Raw genomic sequence first — 27,290 nt, forward strand, 5'->3', positions numbered from 1 at the left:
CAAATCAGAGAAAATTCTTTTCCACTCAATGCACAATTGAGCTCTGGAATTCATTGCCAGAGGATGTGGTTAAGGCAGTTTGCATAGCTGGGTCTAAAAAAGGTTTGGACAAGTTCATGGAGGAGAAGTCAATAAACTATTATTGATGAAGCAGACTTAAGAAGTAGTCACTACTTATTACTGCACGATAGCAGCATGAGATCTATCTATCGGACCGATATAGTAAAAACGCCCCGCTCTCCCGGCGCACGCACAGGCCACTCTCCTGTGCGCGCGACACAGTATCTTAATTTATTTAAATTAGGCCTGGTGGTAAAAAGAGGCGCTAGGGACACTAGCGCGTCCCTAGTGCCTCTTTTTTGACGGAAGCGGCGGCTGTCAGCGGGTTTGACAGCTGATGCTCAATTTTGCTGGCGTCGGTTCTTGAGCCCGCTGACAGCCACGGGCTCGGAAACCGGACACCAGCAAAATTGAGTGTCCGGTTTTCGATCCGACAGCCGCGGGCCCATTTTAAATTTTTTTTTTTAAATTTTTTACTTTTTTAAACTTTCGGGACCTCCAACTTAATATCGCCATGATATTAAGTCGGAGGGTGCACAGAAAAGCAGTTTTTACTGCTTTTCTGTGCACTTTCCCGGTGCCCGGAGAAATTAGCGCCTACCTTTGGGTAGGCGCTAATTTCTGAAAGCAAAATGTGTGGCTTGGCAGCACATTTTGCTTTCTGAATCGCGCGGGAATACCTAATAGGGCCATCAACATGCAGTTGCATGTTGCGGGCGCTATTAGGTTCGGGGGGGTTGGATGCGCATTTTGGACGCACTATTACCCCTTACTGAATAAAGCTAACTGTACTGTACTGTACTGTATCGGCCCGTATGTTTGGGATCTTGCCAGGTACTTGTGACCTAGATTGGCCACTGTTGGAAACAGGATACTGGGCTTGATGGACCTTTGATCTGACCCAGTATGGTAAATTCTTATGTTCTTACGCATAACATGTTCCTACAGTCCTTCACTGTAAAGAGTGCATAATAAAAAATTGAATAACTTTATTTTTCTGTATATGGTTTTCTGCTGTATTTGTGTATACTGTGAGTACTGTTTATGTGTAAGTGCTTATGTGTGTAAAGTGTGCAGGAGTCTTGAACTCACATGTGTCAATAGAAAAGGTTGATGTTTCCTCATGCGCAGTAATAGAAAGCCTAACGAGGCACAGAATTAAACTGTAAACATTCCCAGCAGACTGTCAGGCAGCTCTTGAGACACCACAACTTTCCACAAGAGTTTAGGTTTCTATAGAAACGTGTCAGTCGCTGAAGCAGAAACACTCAGGTGATAAAAAAAAAAGCTTTTTAATTAGACGAGGATTAATTGGAGGCCTTGTACCTTTCCTGCGCATTATCCTTTTCTAGGTTGTTAAAACTAAGTTGGGCACCTTTGTTTTCTTTTTTTTTTTCATTCTCGTCTTCTTACGCATACACCTTTTATGGCTACGTACAACTGGGGAGCTCATGAAAGGCATTTTAAATGCCCTGTGTGTGCATGAGCTGCTGTAGGGGCTTAATTTGTTTGATGGTGGTGTCGGGAATTGGGTTTGGTGGTCTCCTAAAGGAAGCCATCACTTTGCTTCCCCAACTTGCTCTCTGCGGTCTGATGCCATGTTTGTGCAGCCTGTAGCCCACAGGCAGTCCTTCAGCGTGCCCATTCAGATCACCCTCCAGAGCAGTCGGAGACGCCAGATGAGGTAGGTGTTGGGCATTGCCATCCAGGGATCTGGGGTCTGGCTTGCCATATGTATACAGCACTATGTGCCTCTGCAGGGTCTGTTATCTGTTGCTGTATTAACTGGTCTGAATGGGAAAAGTTGCCTGTGTTGCATAGCAATGATCTGTATTGCCTGGGTCCAAGTTTATTATTACGTTGTTTCTGCTTCAGGAATAAACAACCAAAAAAAAAAAAATCTCCACCTTATGAAACAGTACCAGTCAGAAACAGAGGTGGCAGCAACTTGTAGGCTGTGATTATTGTATACGGCAAGTACTGTGTGTTCCCTAGATCACTCACAAAGAGCTCGATGTAACTAGCTGCACTCAGCAGAGTGTATAGTTTTACGTGCAGTTATGCGCACATGTTTTGTGTGTAAACTTTATTTTTGATGCAGCAAGGAGTTTTTGTGCACAAAAAATATGCATGAACAAATGTGTATATTGGTTAGCACCCTCACATATAAACCTAATGCTAATGAAGGCATTAGCTCATACCCCTCCCATCCTCCAATGCCGAGAGGCGTGCATGTATTCTTAACACTGAAAATTTAACTCCTGCTCAGAGATGGCATAAAGTTTCTGGGGCCAGAGGTAATCTATGGGAGCTGAACTGATGTGTGGAGGCTTCTGTACTCAGGGTTTATGCATAGAAAACATGGGTTATGCACAGAAATCATGTTTTCTGAGAATAAAATGATTTATGTGCATGTGTTTGCGCATAAATCATATTTTATGGGTATTGAAGTTCAGCGTGCATTTTTTACTTAAGTTTTTATTACATCTGGCTTAAAGTGACTGAAAGGGAAATCTATCTCCAAAGCAAGAGATGTACATCAGAATTAAACTATTAAATGTAAATTTCTTTCACAGTAAATACAGCTGCGATAATTAATCTAATGAGTTTTAAAGTCTGCAGCATAGTCTTTGATAATCAGGTTTTCCTTTTGCTGCATTTGTTATGGAAAGCAACCCAGTTATTTCATCTCTGTCACCTTCGGACTGATAGAATAACATCAACTTGAATAGAGCAAATTAGCTTTTTGACTCCTGGGGACAAATTTTCAAAGGGTTAAGGATCCTAATTTTTGGAGTTAGTCTCCTAAATTGGCCGTTTTGAACATTTACTAGAGCTGACCTAAATTTCACTAGGCCCCTTAATTTGGGGAAGGAGTTAGGGTGGGGAGACAAAGTGAGGCGCTTAGCATTGATTTTTAGAACTAGGCACCTACTTTAGGATCTTGAAACTAGGCAGGACTAAATTTAGGTGGCTACATTTTACGGTTCTAAATTTATGTGCATTTTCATCTGAAAACTTAGGCTCCTAATCTCTGCTGAAAATGGGCACCTAATTTAGGGCCCTAACTTAGAAACCTAAATATGAGAGCTCAGCCATGATTAACTATTGGCCTTCTGATATTTAGGTTATTCAGAGTGTGCATGAAAATAAAAATTTAAGGACCAGAACTGGCCACTAACTCCTGGCCTCTTCTGCAGTTCTGCTTCTGTGCTCATCCCACAGCATTTCACAGTTTGTAAGTGTGACAGGGAATATTTATTTGATTTATATTCCACCTTTCAATCACTTCAAAGTGGATTACATTCAGTTACTGTAGGTACAGGTGTACAGGTCTCAGGCCAGCATGCCACAGGGTTTAAAAAAACCCAAAAAGGTCTATCTAGAATTAAAAGCACCTATTTGGTACAAATAGGTGCTTAGGGGCGGACCCGACGCCAGCGTGAACGCCGAGCCTCAGCGTGAGGAACCGGGAGAGGTAGAGGGCCTTGAAGGCCCGGGAGAAGCTGCAGGATGCCGCGATCGCTGGGAGCTAGTGGCGGTGGCAAGGCCAGCGCTCGTGGAGGGCCACGCGAGGTGAGCAGGTCCGGCAGCGGTGCCAACGAGGCTTGAGGGCACAACAGGCAGCTAGAATTTTGCCGGATAAGTTAGGGGCATTCCAAGAATGTAACTGGGAGGAATTAGCTGGCTGAGTTAATTGGCTAACTCCAGTATTCAGAGTTAACTGGATGACTTAGCTGGCTAAGTCTGGTTAGGCCAAAGAGCTAGTCTAAGTTAGCCAGCTATAGTTAACCAACTAACTTTAAGATAGCCATCTATATTCAATAGTGCATCTGCACTATTGAATATACCTCCAAATTTAGCTGGATGCAATTCATAAAAACAAATAGCCAAACAATCACATAAATACAGATAACACCAAAACATCTGCAAAACAATTGTAGCACAAAAACAATCAGGCATTAATAAAAATAAAGCTAATAAAAAAATAGTATCCAGTGAAACCAGTGTTATGTAGTACTGCATGTCATATTCTTTTCTGGCGTTCATATTGGGATTAGACCAAGAAAAACACTCTTGGGACTAGGTAAGCAGGACTTTCTTAATAAGGGAATTTGCTCCATAGGAAAGAATACAGAAGAATGGAAAAAAAATGCTTTAAGAAGAGTATATAAAGAATAGCCCTCTACGTTCAGTGAAGTTGCTTTTGGGATGTCCTAGACATAAAGATGATGTTGTGGATGGGAAGAGTAGAAAGGCTGTATGGTCTTTTTCTGCAATTATATTTCTATGATTGCTGTAACAAATGAATTGGTTATTCAGGAGGGCGATGATGCTGAAGGCCTTAGAGGCAGGAAGGTCTAATACAACAGGAGTTGTGTCACAATCAGGCCATTGTAGCTATATTATCTTTGTTCTTTGAAGGGAAGCCTTTGCTACTTTGCCTGCTAAGAGTAAGAAGAAAGAAGGTGCTGATGGGGGCAAAGGCTCAGATAAAAACAAGAAGCAATCATCGAACGCTGGGGAAGACAGAGCAATATTGCTTGGATTTACCATGATGGGCCTCTCCATTCTAATGTTCTTCTTGCTAGTGGTTACGATACTGAAGCCCTTCATGCTTAGGTAAGTGTGTTGCTCATATCTTAAATATGTTATTCAGCAACTTTCAGATAGAGCAAACTTTCCAGCAAACAAAAGACTGGTAGGATAGCATAGGACTGTGGCAAGCCTCTAGTTTTACACGGAGGACCTTCAGTAGGCTGTTCAGTGGATGACAGACTGAGAAAGAAAGCCTTTCATGGTACAAAAACATGTATTTGCAACATACATTTCTAATCCATACATGCACACCAGATCTCATTTGGAATCCCAGCTCCACTGATCAAGATAGAAACATTTCATATCAACAATTTCTAAGTACTTGTCACTTACTGCAGTGGTTCACAACCTTTCATGCCTACTGTACCCCTTTCAAGAGTTTGAGATGTTTTATGTACAAGTGGGATCGGAAAAATTCAAATTTCACAAACAGTGCTGTATTTGCATGTCAGTGTGATATTTGGGCCCGTTTTCCAAACTGGCATTTAGCTGCCAAATAACAAGCGCACAGGCAGACAGACATACCAGACACCAATACTGCTGAATTAAAACCAAGTCTAGCAGGAAGTGTCTTTGGTATGGTGGAGCCGGCAGTGCTGAGGTAATTGGAGGACACATTTCTCATGCTGCTTTTTAGGGTTTCAAAGCCACTATGGGTAAAGAAACCCACGGAAACCGCACCTCTGAAAATCGCCTTCTTTCAATGCGGCTGAAATTCATGAGGGCTGTGCAAGGACACGCACCCGCATAGCTACACTCAGAAGAGGCATTCCCGGGGGTTGGCTTAGGATGGGGAGGAAGAAAATAATACGTGTAGATTGCATTTTCAACTCCATGCATGTTCTTTTCCATGGGAAAAGTGCTGTCCGAAAAGGAGGTGCAAAAGTCCGTGAGATTGGGAAATACTGCATGTGATCGGGAGATGGGAGGGGAGTGCAGATCATCAAGGGTAATGAAATTGGTTCTTTCTGCTGAGTGGCAGGTATTTGTCTCTGTGTTACCCCCCTTCACATGCTTCCAAGTTCGCTAGGGGCCCTGGTTGAGAACCGACCAGTTGATGCTTAACTGGTAAATGCTATATGACACTCTTGCTGCACCAGTGCCATATTTAACCCTCCCTGTAGGATTGATTCTATTCCTAATCGTGATGGAGGCATCAGCTAATCAGATATATTCCTCATCTTCTGTGAGACCGTGCCATTTCCTTACAAAAGTGTTATGTAAGATGTAAACCGATGCTTGACTTTCCCTGCTCGGTGGCAATGACTCTGCCATTTGTATGACTCCTCCCAAGGAAGTCGCAGTTCTTATCCAGGCACAGTAAGAGAAACCAGCAATGCCTGATATTGCTGCAATAGATTTATTCTCTAGTAAAAGGAGCTCTAATTTTGTGATGGCTTTAGATTTTTTTTTTTTTTTTTTTTAACGACAATGCATGTTTCAACACATCTTTATTCCCCCCCCCCCTCTTGTTAGACAGATGTAGGATCCTGAAGAAAAAAAAAAGATATACAGTAAACTGAACCTTTGAAGTAATGTAAGAATACTTCCATTGACTGTAAATTCATGCATTCTTGTTTTTTAAATTCAAGTGCCCAGAGAGAGGAATCAAATTGCACCATAATCAAAGCAGTTATAATAGACGAGTGGGTGGATTGCTCCTTTAGCTGTGGTGTTGACTGCCGTGGCCAATCCAAATATCCATGCCTTCAGATCCTGGTCAACCTGTCCCAGTCTGGTCAGAAAGCTCTGCTGCACTATAATGAAGAAGCTATTCAGATGAATCCCACAGTAAGAAACTCTTACCTGAATTCAATAATCTCATTTTGAACTCTGGCTACAGGGAAAATTATTCTTGAGATGGATCAGCGATAGAGATATTACACCTTTGAAATTAGATTGTGTTGTTACTACCACTTGTCAAAACACAAACATGCACTTGGCAATGCTCTGATTATCATAAAATAACCAAAGCCAATCTGTGTCCCACATACCAGATAGTAGCATAATCTGGTTCCAAATAAGTTTGAGTAATTGAATCTAAGTCATGGTGTCTGAACCACTTTCAATGATAAAGACAGTAGACTCTTTTCCATTCTTTATAAATGAGACCAAGGGTCTCATTTTCTGAAGTATCGCAGGCCTGAGATACTTTAGAAAATTGCACTAATGGGGGGGCGGGGGGGGGGGGGGGCGGTCGACCGGGGGGGCGGTCCTGCGCTAGCCAGCAGCGATCGCACCGCCACGGTGCGATCGCTGCCGGTTTCATACCCAATAGCGCCACCATAGAAGGTGTAGTTATTGGGCGCGAAATAGGACGCGAAAAGGCTCCTTACCTTTTCGCTGGCGGCGCCATCTTTGTGGAGTCGGCCCCGGTGACGCCCCGACTCCTCCTCTTCCGGGGCCGACTCCGCCCCGATTTAGGTAGCACAGGCGTGTGCTACCTGCGCAAGCCTGCGATAGCCTTAGAAAATAAGGCCCCTGGTCACTTAATATAATTAGATAGCAGAATTTGCTATTTTATCTTGTGTGCAACAAAAGAGATTATCATGATGCTGATTTTTTAACATTCTGTTGTAAGCTTGTCAGTTAGTAGCTGCTGCTTAGTTCATTAGCAGTCCACAAGTTATATATCATGATCTGAGCATTTAAATAGGATCCCATCACTGTCTCTTCAATTTCCCCATATTTACCAGGAAATGTAACATTAACCAAAGCTATGGCTCTGGTCGTGGTTAGAAGCATTAGAGCAGGGGTGGCCCACTTCAGTCCTCCACAGCCACAAACAGGACTGATTTTTCAGGATAGCCACAATGAATATGCATGAGATAGATTTGCATATAGTGAAGTCAGTGCAGGCAAATCTGTCTTTTGCATATTCATTGTGGATATCCAGAAACCAAGCCCGTTTGTGGCTCTTGAGGAGTTGGTCACCTCTGCATTATGGGAAGAAGAGCAATGCCAGTTTAATCTGAAAGAAGGCCCTATTTCATTTGCCTTTTTCTGTTTCACACAGTGTTTCTACACCCCAAAGTGCCAAAGAGACAGGAACGATTTGCTGAACAGAGCACTGGACATCAAGGGGTTCTTTGAGCACAAGAACAGCACTCCCTTCACCTGCTACTACAGCCCGGATGGCAAGGTGGAAGACGTCATCCTCATTAAGAAGTATGACAGGATGATCATCTTCCATTGCCTCTTTTGGCCCACACTGATGCTGATTGGTGGCGCTCTAATCGTGGGGATGGTAAAGCTGACGCAGCATTTGTCCATGCTGTGCGACGAGTATGGTAACACAGCCAAGGAAGAGGCTAAGAGTGTGGCAGTGAGGCCGGATGACTTGCACAAAGGCTCCAGGAAGGCGAGCCCGTTTTTGAGATGGAGGCCTAACCTGCGAACGATGCATCATGCACCGCTTCCCTGAGCCACGCCTGTACAAGGGCTTACATGCCAATGGAGGCCCAAATTTCAGTGTTTTGCTGATTTTTAAAAAAAATCTAATTGCTCAAAACTGTCACCAATAGCACAGGCACCTGTGAATTTTGTCTGCATTTGCTATATCCTATGCTAAGGGCCCAGGTGAGCCGCAGGTCCTTAGCACAAGCACGATTGTCTTTCACATGGTGAATTATTTGATTAAAAAAAAACGGCATGCAGTTGTGCAAAGGAAATCCCTGAGGCCTCTCACAGGGCAATGCAATAAAATGTCCACATCCACATCCCCTGTGTGCCCGATGCAATATTCTAATGAGACAGAAATTGAAGTGGCATACAAAAAGGGAGCGCTAGGGAGAAACGTGCATTGCTGGTGCTCCACTATATTGCATCAGACGCACGGACATCTAAATTGTGTGCTCCTAGAAAAAGTGTATCATTTACATGACGTTACAGAAATCTGCAATGCTTGTTTACCGAAAGTAAAGGAATCATCCACAGTTTAATAAAGTGTCCTTCAGCTAATCATCATGCTCCGTGCCACTAATCCCTCGATACATTTTTTTAATTTTTTGCTCTAACCCCAAATAGCTAAATCTTTAATCTCTCTAAACAACCCTACCCTACATGGGGCACATTTATTGCAACACAGAAGACCACAGTTTTTATGTTTCTCATGAGCCCTTGCCTGTGAGTAAACTTTACTCCACATCCAGAGCCGGAGTTAACTTTCTTGCATAAAAAATGTGCATTGGATGCGCTTTCTTGCAGCAGCTGCTAAAGGCTAATGGCTTCGTTTGCATGCAATGGGCACCATCCGATAGGCTTCGGCTAGGGCGTGCATTTTAGACGCGCTAATCTCCTTGCTGCACTGGACGCTATTATTGCGCGGACAAAATGCGCGCCAGCCTGTGAGTAAACCCCTGCGTTCGGCTGGGCACACCCTATTGGATCGGCCTGTCACAGTGGGACTTCTTTTGCAACTGCTAAAAATGGGTTTCTTTATGCACCATACATGTCTAAACAGGGTTAAGGGAGAGCTACTTTAGGGCAGCGTAGGTCAATGGCAACTTATCTAGCAAATCAAAATCAAATTCTATGTCCATTCAAGATTTCATCTTTCAGCAGGACATGGAGGTGGCACTAAGCTTATAAGTAATACATTGTCCCTATAATCTCACTTTTCCTTGTGAATATGTAATAAATGTATTAGGGAAAACTAAGCAAATCATTGTTTCTGTGAGCCCATGAAATACGCGCATCATTAGCCAGCATCTTTAGTAAATTAGATGACTAAATAAAAGGTCATGCCTTGAAAATAAAACAGCTGGCTAGTTATATTAACACATTCTTATAGTACATATGTTTATAGGCTGAATAAAACTAAGCCTTTTCTTAGTCACCCCTTTATAGCAGCATTTTCAATTATATTTTTCTGCTAAAACGTAGAGGAATATTGGAATACCTGCAGTCAAGTCAGAAGAGTAGCATTAACCTTTCTAAGCTAGGGAGCTGCTGAACTGTCTTTGCTTGCCTTCTAGTTGAGAGGGTGCAAGCAGACCTGAGATACTGGTGCTTTTCACAGAGGCAAAGAGAGTATATAAAGTTATTTTTCCATTGATAAGCAGACATGAGCTGTGGTGACATCATCCAGCAGCACCCAACATACTCGTCTCTCAAACTAGCATAGCTTTGAGCTTTGCTGAGCATGTGCAGGAGTTCCAGCACCGGGGGGGGGGGTGTGTTTGCCTCCAAAGCCTTCTCAGATTCAGGCCAATACAGTATAGTGCGCTCCGGCGCAACGGTTAACCCGCAATTGGATGTGCGTTTTCGACACGCTAGCTTTACCCCTTATTCAGTAAGGGGTAATAGCACGTCGAAAACGTGCGTCCAGCCACCCCCTCCCCCCCCCAAACCTAATAGCACCCGCAACATGCAAATGCATGTTGATGGCCCTATTAGTTATTCCCGCGCGATTCAGTAAGTAAAATGTGCAGCCAAGCCACACATTTTACTTTCAGAAATTAGCACCTACCCAAAGGTAGGCGTTCATTTCTGCCGGCGCCGGGGAAGTGCTCAGAAAAGCAGTAAATTTCTGTGCACCCTCCGACTTAATATCATGGTGATATTAAGTCGGAGGCCCCCCAAAGTTAAAAAAAAGTTAAAAATTAAAAAAAAAAAAAATTTGAAAAATCGGCCCGCGGCTTGAAACCCAGACGCTCAATTTTGCCAGCGTCCGGTTTCCGAACCCGTGGCTGTCAGCGGGCTTGAGAACCGACGCCGGCAAAATTGAGCGTCGGCTGTCAAACCCGCTGACAGCCGCCGCTCCTGTCCAAAAAGAGGCACTAGGGACATGCTAGTGCAGGGGTCAGGAACCTTTTTGGCTGAGAGAGCCATAAACGCCACATATTTTAAAATGTAATTCCATGAGAGCCATTCAATATGTTTAAAACTAAATACAAGTAAATGTGTGCATTTTATGTAAGATCACACTTTTAAAGTACAATAAGTCTCTGAAAATATTACACCAGGCCTTAAGACACCAATACATCTCCTATTAGGAAAATGGACCAAGTCAGGCTGCTATAGAGTCCTACACAGAAACTACACGCCAGCAGAAAACCTCACCTGAATCACGTGCTGACCCTCACCTAACATAGAATAAAGAGACCAAAACGCATAACTAGAAGCATGCAGAAAAAACTGAATTGGAAACTGCAACAAGCCAGAGTCTCTGTATGCAGTGTAACAAAGGAAAAAAGAAACATCACCCATCCTTATAAAACAAATCAAGAAATATAAAATCATCAGCAGTAAAACTATACTAACAAAAAGAACATATTTCGAAACAGCTGATGAGTGGAATATCCAATAATTAAAAACTCATATAAAACATTTCCAGATACCAACAAAATATTTCAAAATAGCAGACACAAAGACCCAGTAATGAAAAATAATAAGGATACAAAAATTTTTTTGCTCTGCATACCTGGGAACGTTTGATATCCAGGTGTCCTGAGATTGTTCTGAATTAGCAGGAGGTGGGGTGGTTTGCTTGGAACTTTCTCCTCTCTCAGTCACATACCAGCGCTCTCTCTCACACTGGCTCTCAATGACACACCTATACACACATGCTCTCAGTACTCACATATACACCTGTTTTTTCTCTCTCACTTATATAGGCTCTTAATTACACATTTACACACATGCTATCTTTTCACGCTTACACACACCCACAGGCTTTCAATCACATAAATACATGCTGTCTTTTTCTCTCACACACAGACTCTCATTCACATGCTTACAAACATGTCCTCTCTTTCTCTCATTTACACACAGGCTCTCAATCACATACTCACATGCTCCCTCACCTAAATCAGCTCTCAATCACACACAGACACACATGGTCTCTCTCTCTCTCATTTAAACACAGGCTCTCAATCACATACTCACATGCTCCCTCACCTAAACCAGCTCTCAATCACACACAGACACACATGATCTCTCTCTTACTTATACACACAGGCTCTTAATCATACATACACATGATTTCTCTCACACACAAAGGATCTCAATCATACACACATACTCTTTCACACAAACAGGTTTTCAATCACAAACTTACACATACAGGTTCCCAATGGTAAACTTACATTCATGCTCTCTCTCTCTCTCACAGGCAGGCTCTCAATCACAGACATACTCTCTTTCACATGTACAGGCTCTCAATCATTCACATACATGCAATCTCTCATACACACACACACACACAAACACACAGGCCCCCCCCCCCCCCGCGGCCCGGAAGAGGAAGTGGAAAGTATCGGGTGCCTGCGCGGCAAGAAGAGACCACGCTAGTGCGCTCGGCATCGGCCCGAAGAAAAGAAGACTGCAGCGCGGCTCGGAGGAAAATGAAGAGCTTCAACCGCGGCCGATGGGACTCCACCTCTGCGAGGGCTGAAAATGAAGGAGGTTAGCGTTGGGAGGAGTCTCTCTCTCCCCCACCCCGGGAACTCGCGGCAGCAGCAGCCTCCTCCCAACGCTAACCTCCTTCATTTTCAGCCCTCGCAGAGGTGGAGTCCCATCGGCCGCGGTTGAAGCTCTTCATTTTCCTCCGAGCCGCGCTGCAGTCTTCTTTTCTTCGGGCCGATGCCGAGCGCACTAGCGTGGCCTCTTCTTGCCGCGCACGCACCCGATACTCTCCACTTCCTCTTCCGGGGCGCGGGGGGGGGGGGGCAGGAAGAAGAGAGCACGCCGGTGCCGCTGACTCCAGCTGTCTTGCAGCGTTCCGCCCGGGCTGACAGCATTTTAAGCCCGGGCGGAGGAGGACCGGGGAGCAGCTGGGTCAACGGGAAAGTGTGGCGACACTTGTCTGCGAGCCAGATGCAGCCCTCAAAAGAGCCATATCTGGCTCGCGAGCCATGGGTTCCCGACCCCTGCGCTAGTGGTCCCTAGCGCCTCTTTTTGCCGCAGGCCCTAATTTAAATAAATTAATTTAGTGAATCGCATGCATAGGAGAGTGGCCTGGGCGTTCGCCCGCTCTCCCGCAACTTTTACTGTATCGGCCCGTTTGTCTTTATCCAAGCACAACCGGGACTAGTACTCAGCCTCTACAGATCTATTTTTTCAAGAATACTTTAAAATGTTGTTTTTTTCTCTTCAGTTTCTTCACTATAGTTGCTTTGCTGCCTTATAGCACCCATAAAAGCACTTTTTTAGTGTTACCAAAAAAAAGCTAAAACAATGTCTGCCTCTTCGCGCTGGCCAAAGGACATCATCTGTGTTAAGATGAAGCCCCTCACAGCTTGTTCTTCCTGTTTACTCAATATATGTTTGTGGCAGCACACAATCTCTCATTAATGGCAGTAAACCCTTCTCTTGCAGGGCAGTGTCACCTGCCTCACCAGGAAGTGAATCGAGCAGGAGCTCCTCATTAACTCCGCCAAAATCAAACCCCCAGGTCAAGTGTTACAGTCCAGCCTCAGGCCTACACCCAGGACAGAACCTGGTGTGCCAATGGATGTGCTTGATGCCCGGTGCACTGATGCCTGCACACACTCGACACATTGAGGGACATGTAAGGCCCATTGCAGCACACCCTGCATCAACGGACAGGAGCAGTGAGGTACTCTAAGTGCTTGGAGAAGCTGTATGCAGGCCACTCTGGGCAAGCTGCTAAAAGGCTTATCTTATCTAAACCTTTCAATTATCACAGCTTTCATTTATTCTAAGCTGATAGCTTAGTCCTTATCAGAGACTCCTGTTCCAGTATGTCTAATACTGCCACCAGGCCGGCAAGTCCTAATAGGAAAACCCGGCCTGGTTCTGGGGTGCGAGCCATGTGGGACCGTGAGCGGCAGCAAAGAGGAGTGGAGATGTGGCGGACTGCGAGCAGCTCCCAACCTGCTCAAGGCCCAGAAAACTACACACTCTGTGGGAGTGATCGCGAATGCGGGGGAGGGGGGGGGGGTGTGCGACCCAGGAGGGCACAAGACAGAAGGTTCGCCTAGGGCACCTAATCCCCTTGCACCAGCCCTGACTGCCACTTGCTTTGAGAAACAAATGAAGCTCCACTTCCAAGTCAGAAAGCACATCAGTTGCTCAAAGAGACTGCAGGTAAAGGGAAAACGTTTTGCTACCTGCTCATTCAAAGAAAACAGGAAGAATAATCCAACCCACTTAATCACTCTGCAGTGATTCCTTAGACTGGAATCTCAGTATCACCCATTGTGGTGAGCACTTCTCAGAACTCTTCATAGGGGGTTCTTTATTAGAACATAAGAACATAAGAAAATGCCATATTGGGTCAGACCAAGGGTCCGTCAAGCCCAGCATCCTGTTTCCAACAGTGGCCAATCCAGGCCATAAGAACCTGGCAAGTACCCAAAAACTAAGTCTATTCCATGTAACCATTGCTAATGGCAGTGGCTATTCTCTAAGTGAACTTAATAGCAGGTAATGGACTTCTCCTCCAAGAACTTATCCAATCCTTTTTAAACAAAGCTATATTAACTGCACTAACCACATCCTCTGGCAACAAATTCCAGAGTTTAATTGTGCGTTGAGTAAAAAAGAACTTTCTCCGATTAGTTTTAAATGTGCCCCATGCTAACTTCATGGAGTGCCCCCTAGTCTTTCTACTATCCGAAAGAGTAAATAACCGATTCACATCTACCCATTCTAGACCTCTCATGATTTTAAACACCTCTATCATATCCCCCCTCAGTCGTCTCTTCTCCAAGCTGAAAAGTCCTAACCTCTTTAGTCTTTCCTCATAGGGGAGTTGTTCCATTCCCCTTATCATTTTGGTAGCCCTTCTCTGTACCTTCTCCATCGCAATTATATCTTTTTTGAGATGCGGCGACCAGAATTGTACACAGTATTCAAGGTGCGGTCTCACCATAGAGCGATACAGAGGCATTATGACATTTTCCGTTTTATTCACCATTCCCTTTCTAATAATTCCCAACATTCTGTTTGCTTTTTTGACTGCCGCAGCACACTGTACCGATGATTTCAATGTGTTATCCACTATGACACCTAGATCTCTTTCTTGGGTTGTAGCACCTAATTTGGAACCCATCATTGTGTAATTATAGCATGGGTTATTTTTCCCTATATGCATCACCTTGCACTTATCCACATTAAATTTCATCTGCCATTTGGATGCCCAATTTTCCAGTCTCACAAGGTCTTCCTGCAATTTATCACAATTTTGTGTCATCTGCAAATTTGATTATCTCACTCGTCGTATTTCTTTCCAGATCATTTATAAATATATTGAAAAGTAAGGGTCCCAATACAGATCCCTGAGGCACTCCACTGTCCACTCCCTTCCACTGAGAAAATTGCCCATTTAATCCTACTCTCTGTTTCCTGTCTTTTAGCCAGTTTGCAATCCACGAAAGGACATCGCCACCTATCCCATGACTTTTTCCTTTTCCTAGAAGCCTCTCATGAGGAACTTTGTCAAACGCCTTCTGAAAATCCAAGTATACTACATCTACCGGTTCACCTTTATCCACCTGTTTATTAACTCCTTCAAAAAAGTGAAGCAGATTTGTGAGGCAAGACTTGCCCTGGGTAAAGCCATGCTGACTTTGTTCCATTAAACCATGTCTTTCTATATGTTCTGTGATTTTGATGTTTAGAACACTTTCCACTTCTCACAAAATTGCAAAGGAGTCAAACTATTCAGAGATGCTTGTCAGAGACTTTTTCCCTCTAAGATAACTGGAAGAGTCCCCCCCTCGGTTCACCTTTGTCATCATTGGAGTCATGGGTTAGTAAACTCCCATTTTCATGACAGAGTTCTACAGCTACACCTTCTCACCCATTTCCGGATATGCCTGACATTGCAGCGGAAGACCTGTCATTTTCAAGGTTTTGAAGCAGGTGTGAACAATGCTTAGGGCCTGATTTTCAAAAGCATTTATTCACTTAGGTCTGGGTTCCACGGGTTTACATATATTTCACCTGCGTTAAGAGCTTTTTAAGAATTGCCACAAGATGTGCAATTGAATTGTCCATAGTTTACTCGTGTTGAAGGCACTTCTCTTGGTAAAATGGCTTTTGATGATTACTACAATAGGATGTTATATTTATATATGTAACTCCTTTGAACATTCGCTTGTTAGCATCAAGGTCCCTTCCATAGAAACCTTTGGGTCTCTCCATATATTGGATGCCCCATCAGAGCCAGGGACTCTTCCACAGTCCCCAACATTCTGAACTGTTTGCTGAGGAGAATGTGGTAACAGCTATCACTGGCATTCCTATGACTACAAAGCAGAATCTCAAATGCAGAGCAGATTCTCCAGGGTTTGTAAGCATTGTTGGGTCCGCCCTGAATAGGGCTCCTAAACATTCTTGCCCATATTTCTATGTACCGGTTCCAATGGTTCAATATTCTAGCGCCCTTGTTCAAAATCTGGGGTTTTTTTTCCTGCAATCTGCGGAAGACAGGTTTTAATATGCACAACTACTTTTGAAGGCGAAAGAAAGCATTTGCCACTTTCTCCGTTTTACCTCTGAACTTAACAACTCTTTTTCAAGCCTCAGCTTCAACTAGAGCTCGGCCTATGATGTGGCTCAGGGCATAGGGCATTCGAGATAATTTCCAAGAAAAGTCACTGGATGGATCTGGTCTCTGTGATAATTTAGGATTGGAACACCACATTCCATTTCTTATCATGGCTCCCCGAGTGCCTTCCATTCTTGCCAATGGTCATACTTTCGTAGGAATCAATTCTGGTCTTTTCGGCAGTACTACCTACTACAACATTGGCAACCACTTTCAACTGCACCCCAGCAGCATGAATGCCATCAGCCTAAGGCTATACACCACAGGCCCGGCACAAGCCCATGCCCATTTTTATTTAATCATCCCTCCAAACTCTGTTCTAGAGCGGGACAGGATCCAAATCTTTTTTGAGGTGTGATGTCATAGCCAGGGACCTCTAGATCCTCCGAATTGTCTGGATACCGTTTGCATCCTCCCAGCTACCATCCCCTCCACACTGTTTGAGTTTTGATCCATATCTGTCTCATATTTCGCAGTGGCACCGTGCAGTGCAATTTTTCTTCATCAACCAACGATACAGTCTCTGCATCAAAGCACAGACTAGGTTTCAACTCCCCATATTTCCTAATCACCAAGAAACCATGAGGATGGAAGCCCATTTCTGGATCTGGGGCCCTGGATCAAACACTTGCTTCATTAGGAATTCAAAATGTCTTCAGTATGTTTTTCCCATACATACAAGCTTAGGATTGAATATGCGCTCTTGGGTAGAAAGATATAAATGCTCATATACCTCTCCAATTATCACATTGCCATTTTCTTTGCTTGAAGGTGGATTCTTCTCATTACCTGTACAGGGTGCTCTCGTTTACCTTATCGGCAGCTCCATGTATCTTTACCTAATGTCTTATCATGGTAGCTGCAAGGCTCTGTTGCCAGGGTATTCAAGTTCTTTCCGGTACCTGGATGATTGGCTAATCACAATGAACTCCCGAGAATAAGCATTGTTTTTTCCCTGCACAAGCTAGTTCAAATTTTGTACAAGATTGGCTTTCTGGTCATTTTCCACAGTTAGACCCAGTACTTGCTCAAAGAATGAAATCCATTGAACCAAGGATAGACGAAGCTGGAGAGTGTGTTTCTGATAAAAAAAATTGAGCATGCATGATGATATTGCCATCATAGTGCACAACAGTTGGAGCGATTCTCGTTACATGCAGACATCTGGTGGTGGCCAGTTGGTCCCACTGCCTCGCCTTTCTCTCCTTTATCTATATGGGGGTCTCCACTCTTAGTAAGATCAGCTGCCCCAACCATGGCTCACCACACTGCGGGTTTCCACGAAAGAGTTTTTCTAGTGGTAAAACCACCTTGTAAATCAGGATAAGGTGCTGTCTCACATTCTTCCTCATCAGTTCTCATTTGCAATAGGGAAGAGGCACACACACAAGGGATCATTTCAATCTCAGGGCACCTGGTCTCAAGAATGGAATCAATCTGCCAAATTAAGGTTGATCCACTATACTAATAGATATATATGCATATAGGGAAAAATAACCCATGCTATAGTTACACAATGTTAGGTTCCATATTAGGTGCTACAACCCAAGAAAGAGATCTAGGCGCCATAGTAGATAACACATTGAAATCGTCGGTTCAGTATGTTGCGGCAGTCAAAAAAGCAAACAATGTTGGGAATTTGTTGCCAGAGGATGTGGTTAGTGCAGTTAGTGTAGCTGGGTTCAAAAAAGGTTTGGATAAGTTCTTGGAGGAGAAGTCCATTAATGGCTATTAATCAATTTTACTTAGGGAATAGCCACTGCTATTAATTGCATCAGTAGCATGGGATCTTCTTAGTATTTGGGTAATTGCCAGGTTCTTGTGGCCTGGTTTTGGCCTCTGTTGGAAACAGGATGCTGGGCTTGATGGACCCTTGGTCTGACCCAGCATGGCAAGTTCTTATGTTCTTATGAATTATTAGAAAGGGAATGGTGAATAAAATGGAAAATGTCATAATGCCTCTGTATCGCTCCATGGTGAGACCGCACCTTGAATACTGTGTGCAATTCTGGTCGCCGCATCTCAAAAAAGATATAATTGCGATGGAGAAGGTATGGAGAAGGGCTACCAAAATGAGAAGGGGAATGGAACAGCTCCCCTATAAGGAAAGACTAAAGAGGTTAGGATTTTTCAGCTTGGAGAAGAGACGGCTGAGGGGGGACATGATAGAGGTGTTTAAAATCATGAGAGGTCTAGAACGGGTAGATGTGAATCGGTTATTTACTCTTTCGGATAATAGAAAGACTAGGGGGTACTCCATGAAGTTAGCATGTGGCACAGTTAAAACTAATCGGAGAAAGTTCTTTTTACTCAATGCACAATTAAACTCTGGAATTTGTTGCCAGAGGATGTGGTTAGTGCAGTTAGTATAGCTGTGTTTAAAAAAGGATTGGATAAGTTCTTGGAGGAGAAGTCCATTACCTACTATTAATTAAGTTGACTTAGAAAATAGCCACTGCTATTACTAGCAACAGTAACATGGAATAGACTTAGTTTTTGGGTACTTGCCAGGTTCTTATGGCCTGGATTGGCCACTGTTGGAAACAGGATGCTGAGCTTGATGGACCCTTGGTCTGACCCAGTATGGCATATTCTTATGTTCTTACTCTTTCAAGTTTCAGACATATTCTTCAAGGAAAGAGTGTCTTACTTCAGACAGCCTCCAGTACCTGAATGTAATCTACTTTGAAATATCTGAAAAAGTGGAGTTCAAAATAAATAAGTAAACAAATAAATAAATAAAATCCCAAGGTTGCCATGTGATGTCAAGACACAAGGAGGTGCAGAATTGTAGCCTCTCTGCAAGGAAACGTTCAAGATTGAGGCGTGTGCACCAGCCATTGGCCTCTCCTACAAGCCTCCTATCTTCTGAGGAAATCCAACACACTGGTGGATTACCTCAGCAGAGTGTCCCAACCACGACAATCGTCAACTGACAAACTATTTCATTTTAGGGGATCAAGTGCTGTTTGTTCTGTTTGCATTGATACATTGATAACTAGACCAGTTATTATTTCTACCCAGACTGGTTTAAGGTGTTTTCCTCCTCCTTTGGGGGACAAGCCTCATGGACTTTTTTTTCCCACCACTACTGCTGATTGACAGGTCAGTGCAAGTGCTGCTGCATTACTGTGCTTTCTTACTTCTTATAGCTTCAGTTTGATCTGGACAGCCCTAATTGCATATCTCGTACAACTATCTGGTCAGGCCCCTGTATATTTGGGATCACACTCTATATTGTTAACTCAAAATGGAACAGTGCTCTGTCATCCAGTTCTTCCATACTTCAATCAGATGGTCTGGATGTTGAACACTGAGTATAATTATTTTCTTCAGTGTTTGATATGGGAGGTGGTGTTTCTCACAGCAGTTACCTCAACTACGAGGACCTGTAAACTTCCTGCTATAAGTCATACATGTGATTTTTTCTGTAATTGGGCGGTCCATCCCACTCACCCAAAATTTCCAACCTCAAGTTGCCTCCACTTTCCATATCAATTTGTGTTGTATAGCCCTTTTTTTTCTCTAAGTCCTCGTTCGATGATGGAGGAAGATTCCTCCATACATTAGCTGATAGTAATATCATTATCTATATTATGAAAAGAACTTGCTCACTTCACCATACAACACTAATCAACTTGATTTCAAAATCACTTATCCTGTCCATTGGCTAAGAGCTTAGTGGAATGTGTTCGGCTCTGTTACATTGTAGCAGGATTGCATACAACAGACTTGGGTTGAACCTCATCAGCTTAGAGCTCTGCATTCTGTGATGGCTCATCTTAGGGTAGTACCCTTCACATATGGTTAATAAAAGTGCAAGTTGGTCATCAGTTCCATAGAGAGCAGGATGAATTAAACATGAGATACCCATCCACCTCCCTTGAGAGTCGACTACCTAGAGATATCTGTATATATTTATATTAGCTTTGGTATAGACTGAGGAGGCTCTAGAGACAACTCCTGCACATGCTCAGTAGAATTCAAAGCTCTACTAGCTTGGAGAGACAAATCCATTCAGTGCCATTGGATGACACCACCATAGATCATGTCTAATTCATCCTATCTATGGAAAACACTGTTTACAGTAAGCAAAGTTGCTTTTATTATTACTCTTGCAACTCCAGCATTACTCTCTGCATCAACGGCAGCAGGTGCCAGGAAATTCAAATCAAACAATTACCAACAAGGGCCCTGAACTTGGTGGTTGGTGAAACAGATAAGTATGGGAAAATAAGTGTGGGAGCTTGCTGGGCAACTGGATGGGCTGTTTGGTCTTTTTCTGCCATCATTTCTATGTATATATGCTTCTTACTGCATTTCCAGAACACAACACTGCAAGGCTGGTTAGATAACAACAGAGACTGAAATAATATGAAACACGTTTTGTAAGGCAACAACAAAAAAAAGACAAGAATACAGTAACTCAGAGGCCAGCTATACTAAGCATTTTTCCTATAAGAGACAAAATGGGAGAAAAAGAAGTCTTTAGGACATCTGGACCACTGCCTTATTACTTTTGGAAGGACTCCTATTTTCATTATAAAGCAAACAAGTGACACTTTTTGGAATGCCACAGGGAAAAGTTACAAGTTTACATACCGATTTCCATGGTGGATGAAATTTACATGAGCGTGTCAGTAAAAATTGTTACATTCTCTGGCTAGATTAAAATATATTAATTTAATCTAATATTTCCACTCTGCCTTTTGCAGCTGGTCAGCCACTGGGATTAACTATTAAATTGGTCAGAGGATACTAAGCCTTTCATCTCTGCATAGCTTATTTGAATCTGGCTCAGGTTGGTAGAGATCTTTGGTAGACAATCATTGGGCAATGCATGGGAGAGGTCCAGGTAGTCTCAATTCAGCTCTCAATGGACCACCAGTACTGCCTCTCTGAAGTACAGAGGTAAAAAAGATGGGCTTCTTTCCTAAACAAGCAGGAATGGGGGAAAGTAACAAACTGTACCTGTCTTGTGGACATCACAAAATGTGACACTCTTCAAAACCATTATATTACACTAAATGTAAAAGCTGCAAATGTTTGAGAGCTGGCATGATACATCCGCATTTTTAAGTTGCACATCCATTATTCTGTAACAAACATTAAGGAGAGGGATGTAGATGCTTTCCTTCCTGCTTCAAGACAAGTTTTTTTTTTTTGCAGCAACCATGCTATTCTGTAAAGTTATCAGATTCTGCAGGGGATGCAATATGCGTTGAACGCTGCTCCTTGTTCACTTTGAAAAATGTAAAACAAAATGTTAAATGATTTTTCCTGCATGGGCCTTGTCCTTGCTGATGGTTGCTATGACCCTGCTCAGGGTCCATGACATGTTCACAAAGACACAGAATACGATGTCAGATAAGCGTGAGGTCTTGAATTTCCTGAAGGGCAGAGGAGGCTCACTGGTTCAGTACATATCAGATAGAAAAAGATTGTATCTTTCCTTTTCTAACATTCATATCTCCCCCCAAAATCAGCAGAGCAGCCTATAGTATCATGTATATAAACTTTCCAAATTCTTCTGCTAACCAACATATATTGCATTACTTTTATTATAAAAAATAGGCAGACCATGAGAAAAGTGTTTGCCATTTCTGTTGTCTTGCAAGATATTTTCCAGATAAATGTATTTATTTTGTTGAAAATGTATTGACTGGGAAAACCAGATGAAGACCGCTGCCTTGTTTTTAACACTGTCCCTGGGGGAAGAGGGTATGTGGCAGGGTGCATGGAACATAAAAGTGAAATAGTAGAATGGTTATATAAATTAAATACATTGGCAAAGCATTTACAAATACATTTAATTATTAGGTATTCATCTAGAGCCGGTCTAATGCTAAAGGTATAACAGTACAAAATGATACTAAGTTACCAAGATGCCACTGGTTCTTTCAGACAAAATCTCCCACGATAGAAAGTGCTTCTGCCCCAGCTAACTTCTTATATTCATAGATGCGTTTAGGGCAATAGTCCCCAAACTACACTACCTACAGCCATATAGGTTTTAAGGATAACCACAATCAGGCTGATGCAATTCAGTGCGCTCAGCCTAGTGCACAGCTTGCTGCGGGGTTGGACATGCGTTTTGGACGCGCTACACTAACTCCCCGTGCAATAATGGGATTAGTGCATCCAAACCAGCGCTCATCATATGCAAATGCCATGTAGATGAGGCTATTATTAGCTATTACTCCCAATACAAAAAAATCACTGTGCACCCGACAAGCACATTTTAACATGCAAAACTTAATGCCAGCCTGGAGCTGTTGTCTTCATGCGCTTCAAGCCGCCACAAAAAGAATCCAAAAATACTGCTTTTATTCGTTAATTGAGTGTCTGTTTTACTAACTGGCACACAACCACATCTCCTGGGCGCCTGCTGCCATGGACATACTAGGGCTGCACAATTTATCCCTAGCGAATCCTTTATAGCCCGGCAGCTCATTTGCGTACTGCATCGGGCACGTAGGAAAGGGGGATGTGCATGCGTTGAAAAATCTTTATTTGGTATTCAATTGGCCTGGATGCGTATACAGAACATACTACTTGTTTTTGACAACTTATGCAAGAACCCTTTGAATTAAACCATCTTTCCAGAACTATAATTCTACTTTTATTATCTATTTGATCTTTTTTATTTTTATTTTATTTATTTATGCATTTTATATTCATAGATGCATTTAGGGCAATAGTCCCCAAACTACACTATCTACAGCCACATAGGTTTTAAAGATACGTGGGAGAGATTACTTGGAAGATTCGTGTTCATATAAACGGAACATCAAAGGTATATCCATACTAATAAATTGGAAGTTTGATGCTGGCTCATTGTGTAGCCACGTTTCATTCCCTTGCCCAACAATGGTGGTTTGTACTTGGTGGTGTTTGAACACCTTCACAGGGATGCTGCTCTACTCTGCACCTTTTGCAAGGCAAAAAACCCCACTGGATTTACCATCTTCAGTCCTTGTCAGTGGAATGGGATGGTCCACCTGGGCTATGGCCCTACAAACGTTTTGCCCCACAAGGAATCAGCAACTAGGACAGCTAGGGGGTAGGGGCAGAAGTTGATTTATTTGACCCACCCATACAAAAAGAAGAAGTTCCACTGCCCCTGTCTGCAGGGATGAACATGCATAGAAAATGAAACATGTTTAAGTTTTTTTTTTTCCATTTTGGCAGGAAGTGTCACTTTCATTTTTTTTTTTAATGATGTTGGGAGTCCTCATTTATAATTAGTCAATAAGGTAAACTTTAAAAGCCCTATACACACATTTATTAGGGGATGCATGAATATGTTGGGTTCGTGTGCGCCAAATGCATTTTATAAGCTGCCGAGATACACACATATCTCCCGCAGCATGCACATCTTGGAAGTTTTCAAAAAGGTAGGCATTTATTTATGGCTTTTTTTATACCGACACTCATGATACCAATCATATCGTATCGGTTTACAATAAACAGCGGCTTTTCAGGGTGTGCACCTGAGATGTGCATGTAAATAGTTAGTGTAACTGGGTTTAAAAAGGGTTTGGATAAGTTCCTAGAGCAGAAGTCCATAAATTGCTATTAATCAATAAGGATGCATAGCTTGGGATCTACTTATTATGTTTGGGTACTTGTGACTTGGATTGGCCACCTTTGTACACAGGATACCAGGCTTGATGGACCCTTGCTCTGACCCAGTATGGCATATCTTATGTTCTATTAATTATGCGATCCAGTGTGCGCTGAGGCTCCCTGCTGTGTAACTTTTCCTCTGCTATGGCTGTTGTGCAAGTTAAAAAAAAAAAAAAAGAAAAATAGGCAGATCTGAGGTTTTAAGGGTCAGGAATAACTGGGGAGGGGGGGGGGGGGGGGAGGTGAAGGCTATTGAATTTGGGGGGGGGGGGGTGAGAAGACCACTCTTAACTGGATGAACAGGGAAGTGTTGGTATTTGCCCCTTTTAAAATCCACAGACTTACACAGTAGAAGAGGCACCTGTGCCCAGCTAGGCTATTTTATAACATGTGTACAAGTTATAAAATAACTATGTCCCTGGCTATGGGCCAACGCCCACGTGTACTGGTTTGAAAGTTACCATCAATGGGTTTTCACCTTTGGTTCTGAATGTAGGAATAGATCAGCTCCACCTCTTCAAACTCATGCAGGCAGGTGGTACTGGTTGACTGACTGTTGTATGCTAGTATGTCCAACCAGACATTTGAAGAGATGATGAACCTGCTTATAAAATGGACCTGTCATCTGGCATTAACTTCTAAACATTGATTTAAAATTCCACCAGAGTTACGCATGTATAAAGATGGGATGGACACTGTAATATGTTCCCACTGAGAACAAAAAAGCATGGACTACAGTAAGTAGCAAGTTATCCAGTCACACATGGAAGGATAACTTTAGACCTACTTTAGAGCAGGTCTGACTAACTTTCCCATTTGCAATTGAAAATCAGCTAAATTAGCTAAAGTTAGGCCTACTTCAGAACACTTTTTTTTTAAATTTGGCTATAATATAGCCAGATAAGTGGCCCAATATTAAAAACATTGCCATTTAGCCAGATAACTTGAGTTATCTGGCTAATGGCTTTGAATACTAACCTCTTTGTAAATGCAGTAAACTTCCAGGACCAATTTGTGTGAGGATGATAGGGTAAAAATACAAAACAAATGGAACAATTGCCAGAGGGATAATGACCTCACCGATCAGACTGTCCATCATTGGTACAGCTCTGCAGCAAAGCAGCCGATAAAACATGGTCCCTTATATTTTGTTTGTTAATTGGCTATGGCAGGTGGCTGTGGTATGTGCCAGTATTTGAAAATAATCTTGATTACTTAGACTCTGTGGAAGAGCATAGCCAAAATAGAATCAGCACTGGTTTTACAAAATTTGTTGAACAGTATTGAATCCCATCTCCATCCTGTATTTGCCTTTTTTTTTTAATGGCAAATACAGGACATTTCCTTTCCAGGAATCCATAACTTTCTTGGCATTTTTTTTAAATTCTTGTATATAACAATACAGGCTAGAATAGAAAGCTGAGAACCAGGAGAGCTGGGGTTCAAATCCTGCTTCTCCCATTACTAGTAACCTTGGGCAAGTCACTTCACCCTCCACTTCCTCAGGGCTTCATTTACTAAGCATTTTTCCAATAAAAACAACAGGAAAGTAAATTAGGCCTTTAGATTGTGGGGGAGGCAAATACCTATAGCACCTTAATTTAACTTGCCTTGAGATCAAATTTGGAAAGGGAATTAAATCTAAAAATAATAATTGGCTTGCTGGGAAATATTTTGCCTACATGGTCATGACATAAGAATGCATTAGGATTTCTGGTCTTCTTTCCTACAGCTGATTTTTGAGTGGTTATTTTTACTTCTGATTTTTTCTTAGTTGGAAAAAAAATGGAGCCAGTGGATCACCCTAGATGTGTTAGGTATTCTCTTTTTTGCTTCCAAAAATGCATTGCAAAAGAATGCTATTTATTAGTGTATGCCAAAAAACCCAGCATCTTTGTAGGGTGAGCGCCGACTTAACATCAGCTGGTATTTCATTAAGCTATCTTGTGCCACCTTATACAAATGCTGCAAAGCATAAGATGCTGTTTTTGCCTCTGACTGCAACAGCATATATATCAACTAGCCGTTAAGCCCGTTAAAACGGGCTACATCCCTCTGTCTCTCACCTCCCCCTCTTTCTCTCTCCCCTCACTCTTCACCACCCCCTCCCTCACCCACCCCTCCCCACCCTCCCTCTCCTATCACTCAGTCCCTCCCTCCCACTCAGTCTCACTCACTCCCTCCCCCCTCTCTCCCTCCCTCTCACTCAGTCCCACTCACTCTCACTCAGTCCCCACTCCCTCCGTCCTCTCCCTCAGTCCCACTCCCTCCCTCAGTCCCTCCCCCTCACTCAATCCCTCCCTCCCACTCAGTCACTCTCTCCCCCCTCCCTCTCACTCACTCAGTCCCACTCACTCTCACTCAGTCCCACTCCCTCCCTCTCACTCAGTCCCTCCTCAGTCCCCCCTCTCCCTCTCACTCAGTCCCACTCCCTCCCTCTCACTCAGTCCCTCCCTCCCACTCAGTCCCTCCCTCCCACTCAGTCCCTCCCTCCCACTCTCTCTCTCTCCGTCCCTCCCTCCCACTCAGTCCGTCCCTCCCTCTCTCTCTCCTTCTCCCTCCCTCGCTACCGCCCGCTGTCGCCGCTACCGCCGCCGCTCGCTACCGCCATCGCCGCTACCGCCGTCGCTACCGCCGCCGCTTGCTACCGCCGTCGCCGCCCGCTGCTGCCACTGGACGCCGCCCATTTTTTTTCTTCTGAAGCTGCCTCAGAGCGACGTGCTCGCCCGCACATGCGCGGTAGAGCTGGTCTCTACTGCGCATTTGCGGGCCGTCGGTCACAGGCCATTTATAAGGTAGATATTAGTGCAAGAAAGCAAATGTTGCTTACCTGTAACAGGTGTTCTCACAGGACAGCAGGATGTTAGTCCTCACATATGGGTGACATCACAGGATGGAGCCCAATCACAGAACACTTTTGTCAAAGTTTCTAGAACTTTGACTGGCACCTATTGGGCATACCCAGCATGGCACTAAAGCTGCAGCCCAGCAGGGTTCCCCCTTCAGTCTTGTTTAAAGCTACAGGAAGTGCCGAAAATAAAATAAGAAAACGACGGCAGGGGAGAAGAAAAAACAACCAATAAGGGCTAATAACATAGTCTGGGTAAAACAAATAAGCATGGGTGCAGCTTGCTTATTGCGGCGGCTACTACCCCCAAACTAATCAAGCTAGATATTTCACTTGGATGCAGCTCCATCACTGCTCTCTACATTAAAGGTGGGGATGGAAGGGAATAGAACCAAGAGCTAAGAGAAACAGATAAGTATGAGAGAAAATATGTGTGAAGCTTGCTGGGCAGACTAGATGGGCCATTTGGTCTTCTTCTGCCGTCATTTCTATGTTTCTATGTTTCTATGTTACGAACCCAACACCGTGGGGTGGCGGATGGGTTTCGTGAGAACACCTGTTACAGGTAAGCAACATTTGCTTTCTCACAGGACAAGCAAGATGGAAGTCCTCACATATGGGTGAGTACTGAGCTGA

The 27,290-nt window shown here is 43.4% G+C and overlaps 1 protein-coding gene across 1 annotated transcript; it reads left to right on the forward strand.

Moving 5' to 3' along the window:
• Nucleotides 1–996: 996 nt before the first annotated feature.
• On the forward strand, nucleotides 997–8,587 carry KCNMB3 (potassium calcium-activated channel subfamily M regulatory beta subunit 3). The gene is made up of 5 exons (XM_029617367.1): nucleotides 997–1,017; nucleotides 1,557–1,744; nucleotides 4,486–4,683; nucleotides 6,252–6,450; nucleotides 7,676–8,587. The coding sequence occupies exons 1-5, from the start codon at nucleotides 997–999 to the stop codon at nucleotides 8,081–8,083; spliced, it is 1,014 nt and encodes a 337-aa protein (XP_029473227.1). The 3' UTR covers nucleotides 8,084–8,587.
• Nucleotides 8,588–27,290: the final 18,703 nt, after the last annotated feature.

This window comes from Rhinatrema bivittatum, chromosome 9 (genome assembly GCF_901001135.1).
Source record: "Rhinatrema bivittatum chromosome 9, aRhiBiv1.1, whole genome shotgun sequence".
Classification (NCBI taxonomy): Eukaryota; Metazoa; Chordata; class Amphibia; order Gymnophiona; family Rhinatrematidae; genus Rhinatrema; species Rhinatrema bivittatum.

Excerpts from the sequence above, each read along its gene's own strand:
- KCNMB3 (XM_029617367.1), top strand. The coding sequence starts at position 997 with ATGTTCCTACAGTCCTTCACT. Across the intron at positions 1,018-1,556 it reads TGTTCCTACAGTCCTTCACT|GGGCTTAATTTGTTTGATGG; the intron begins GTAAAGAGTGCA and ends GAGCTGCTGTAG. Across the intron at positions 4,684-6,251 it reads CTGAAGCCCTTCATGCTTAG|TGCCCAGAGAGAGGAATCAA; the intron begins GTAAGTGTGTTG and ends TTTAAATTCAAG.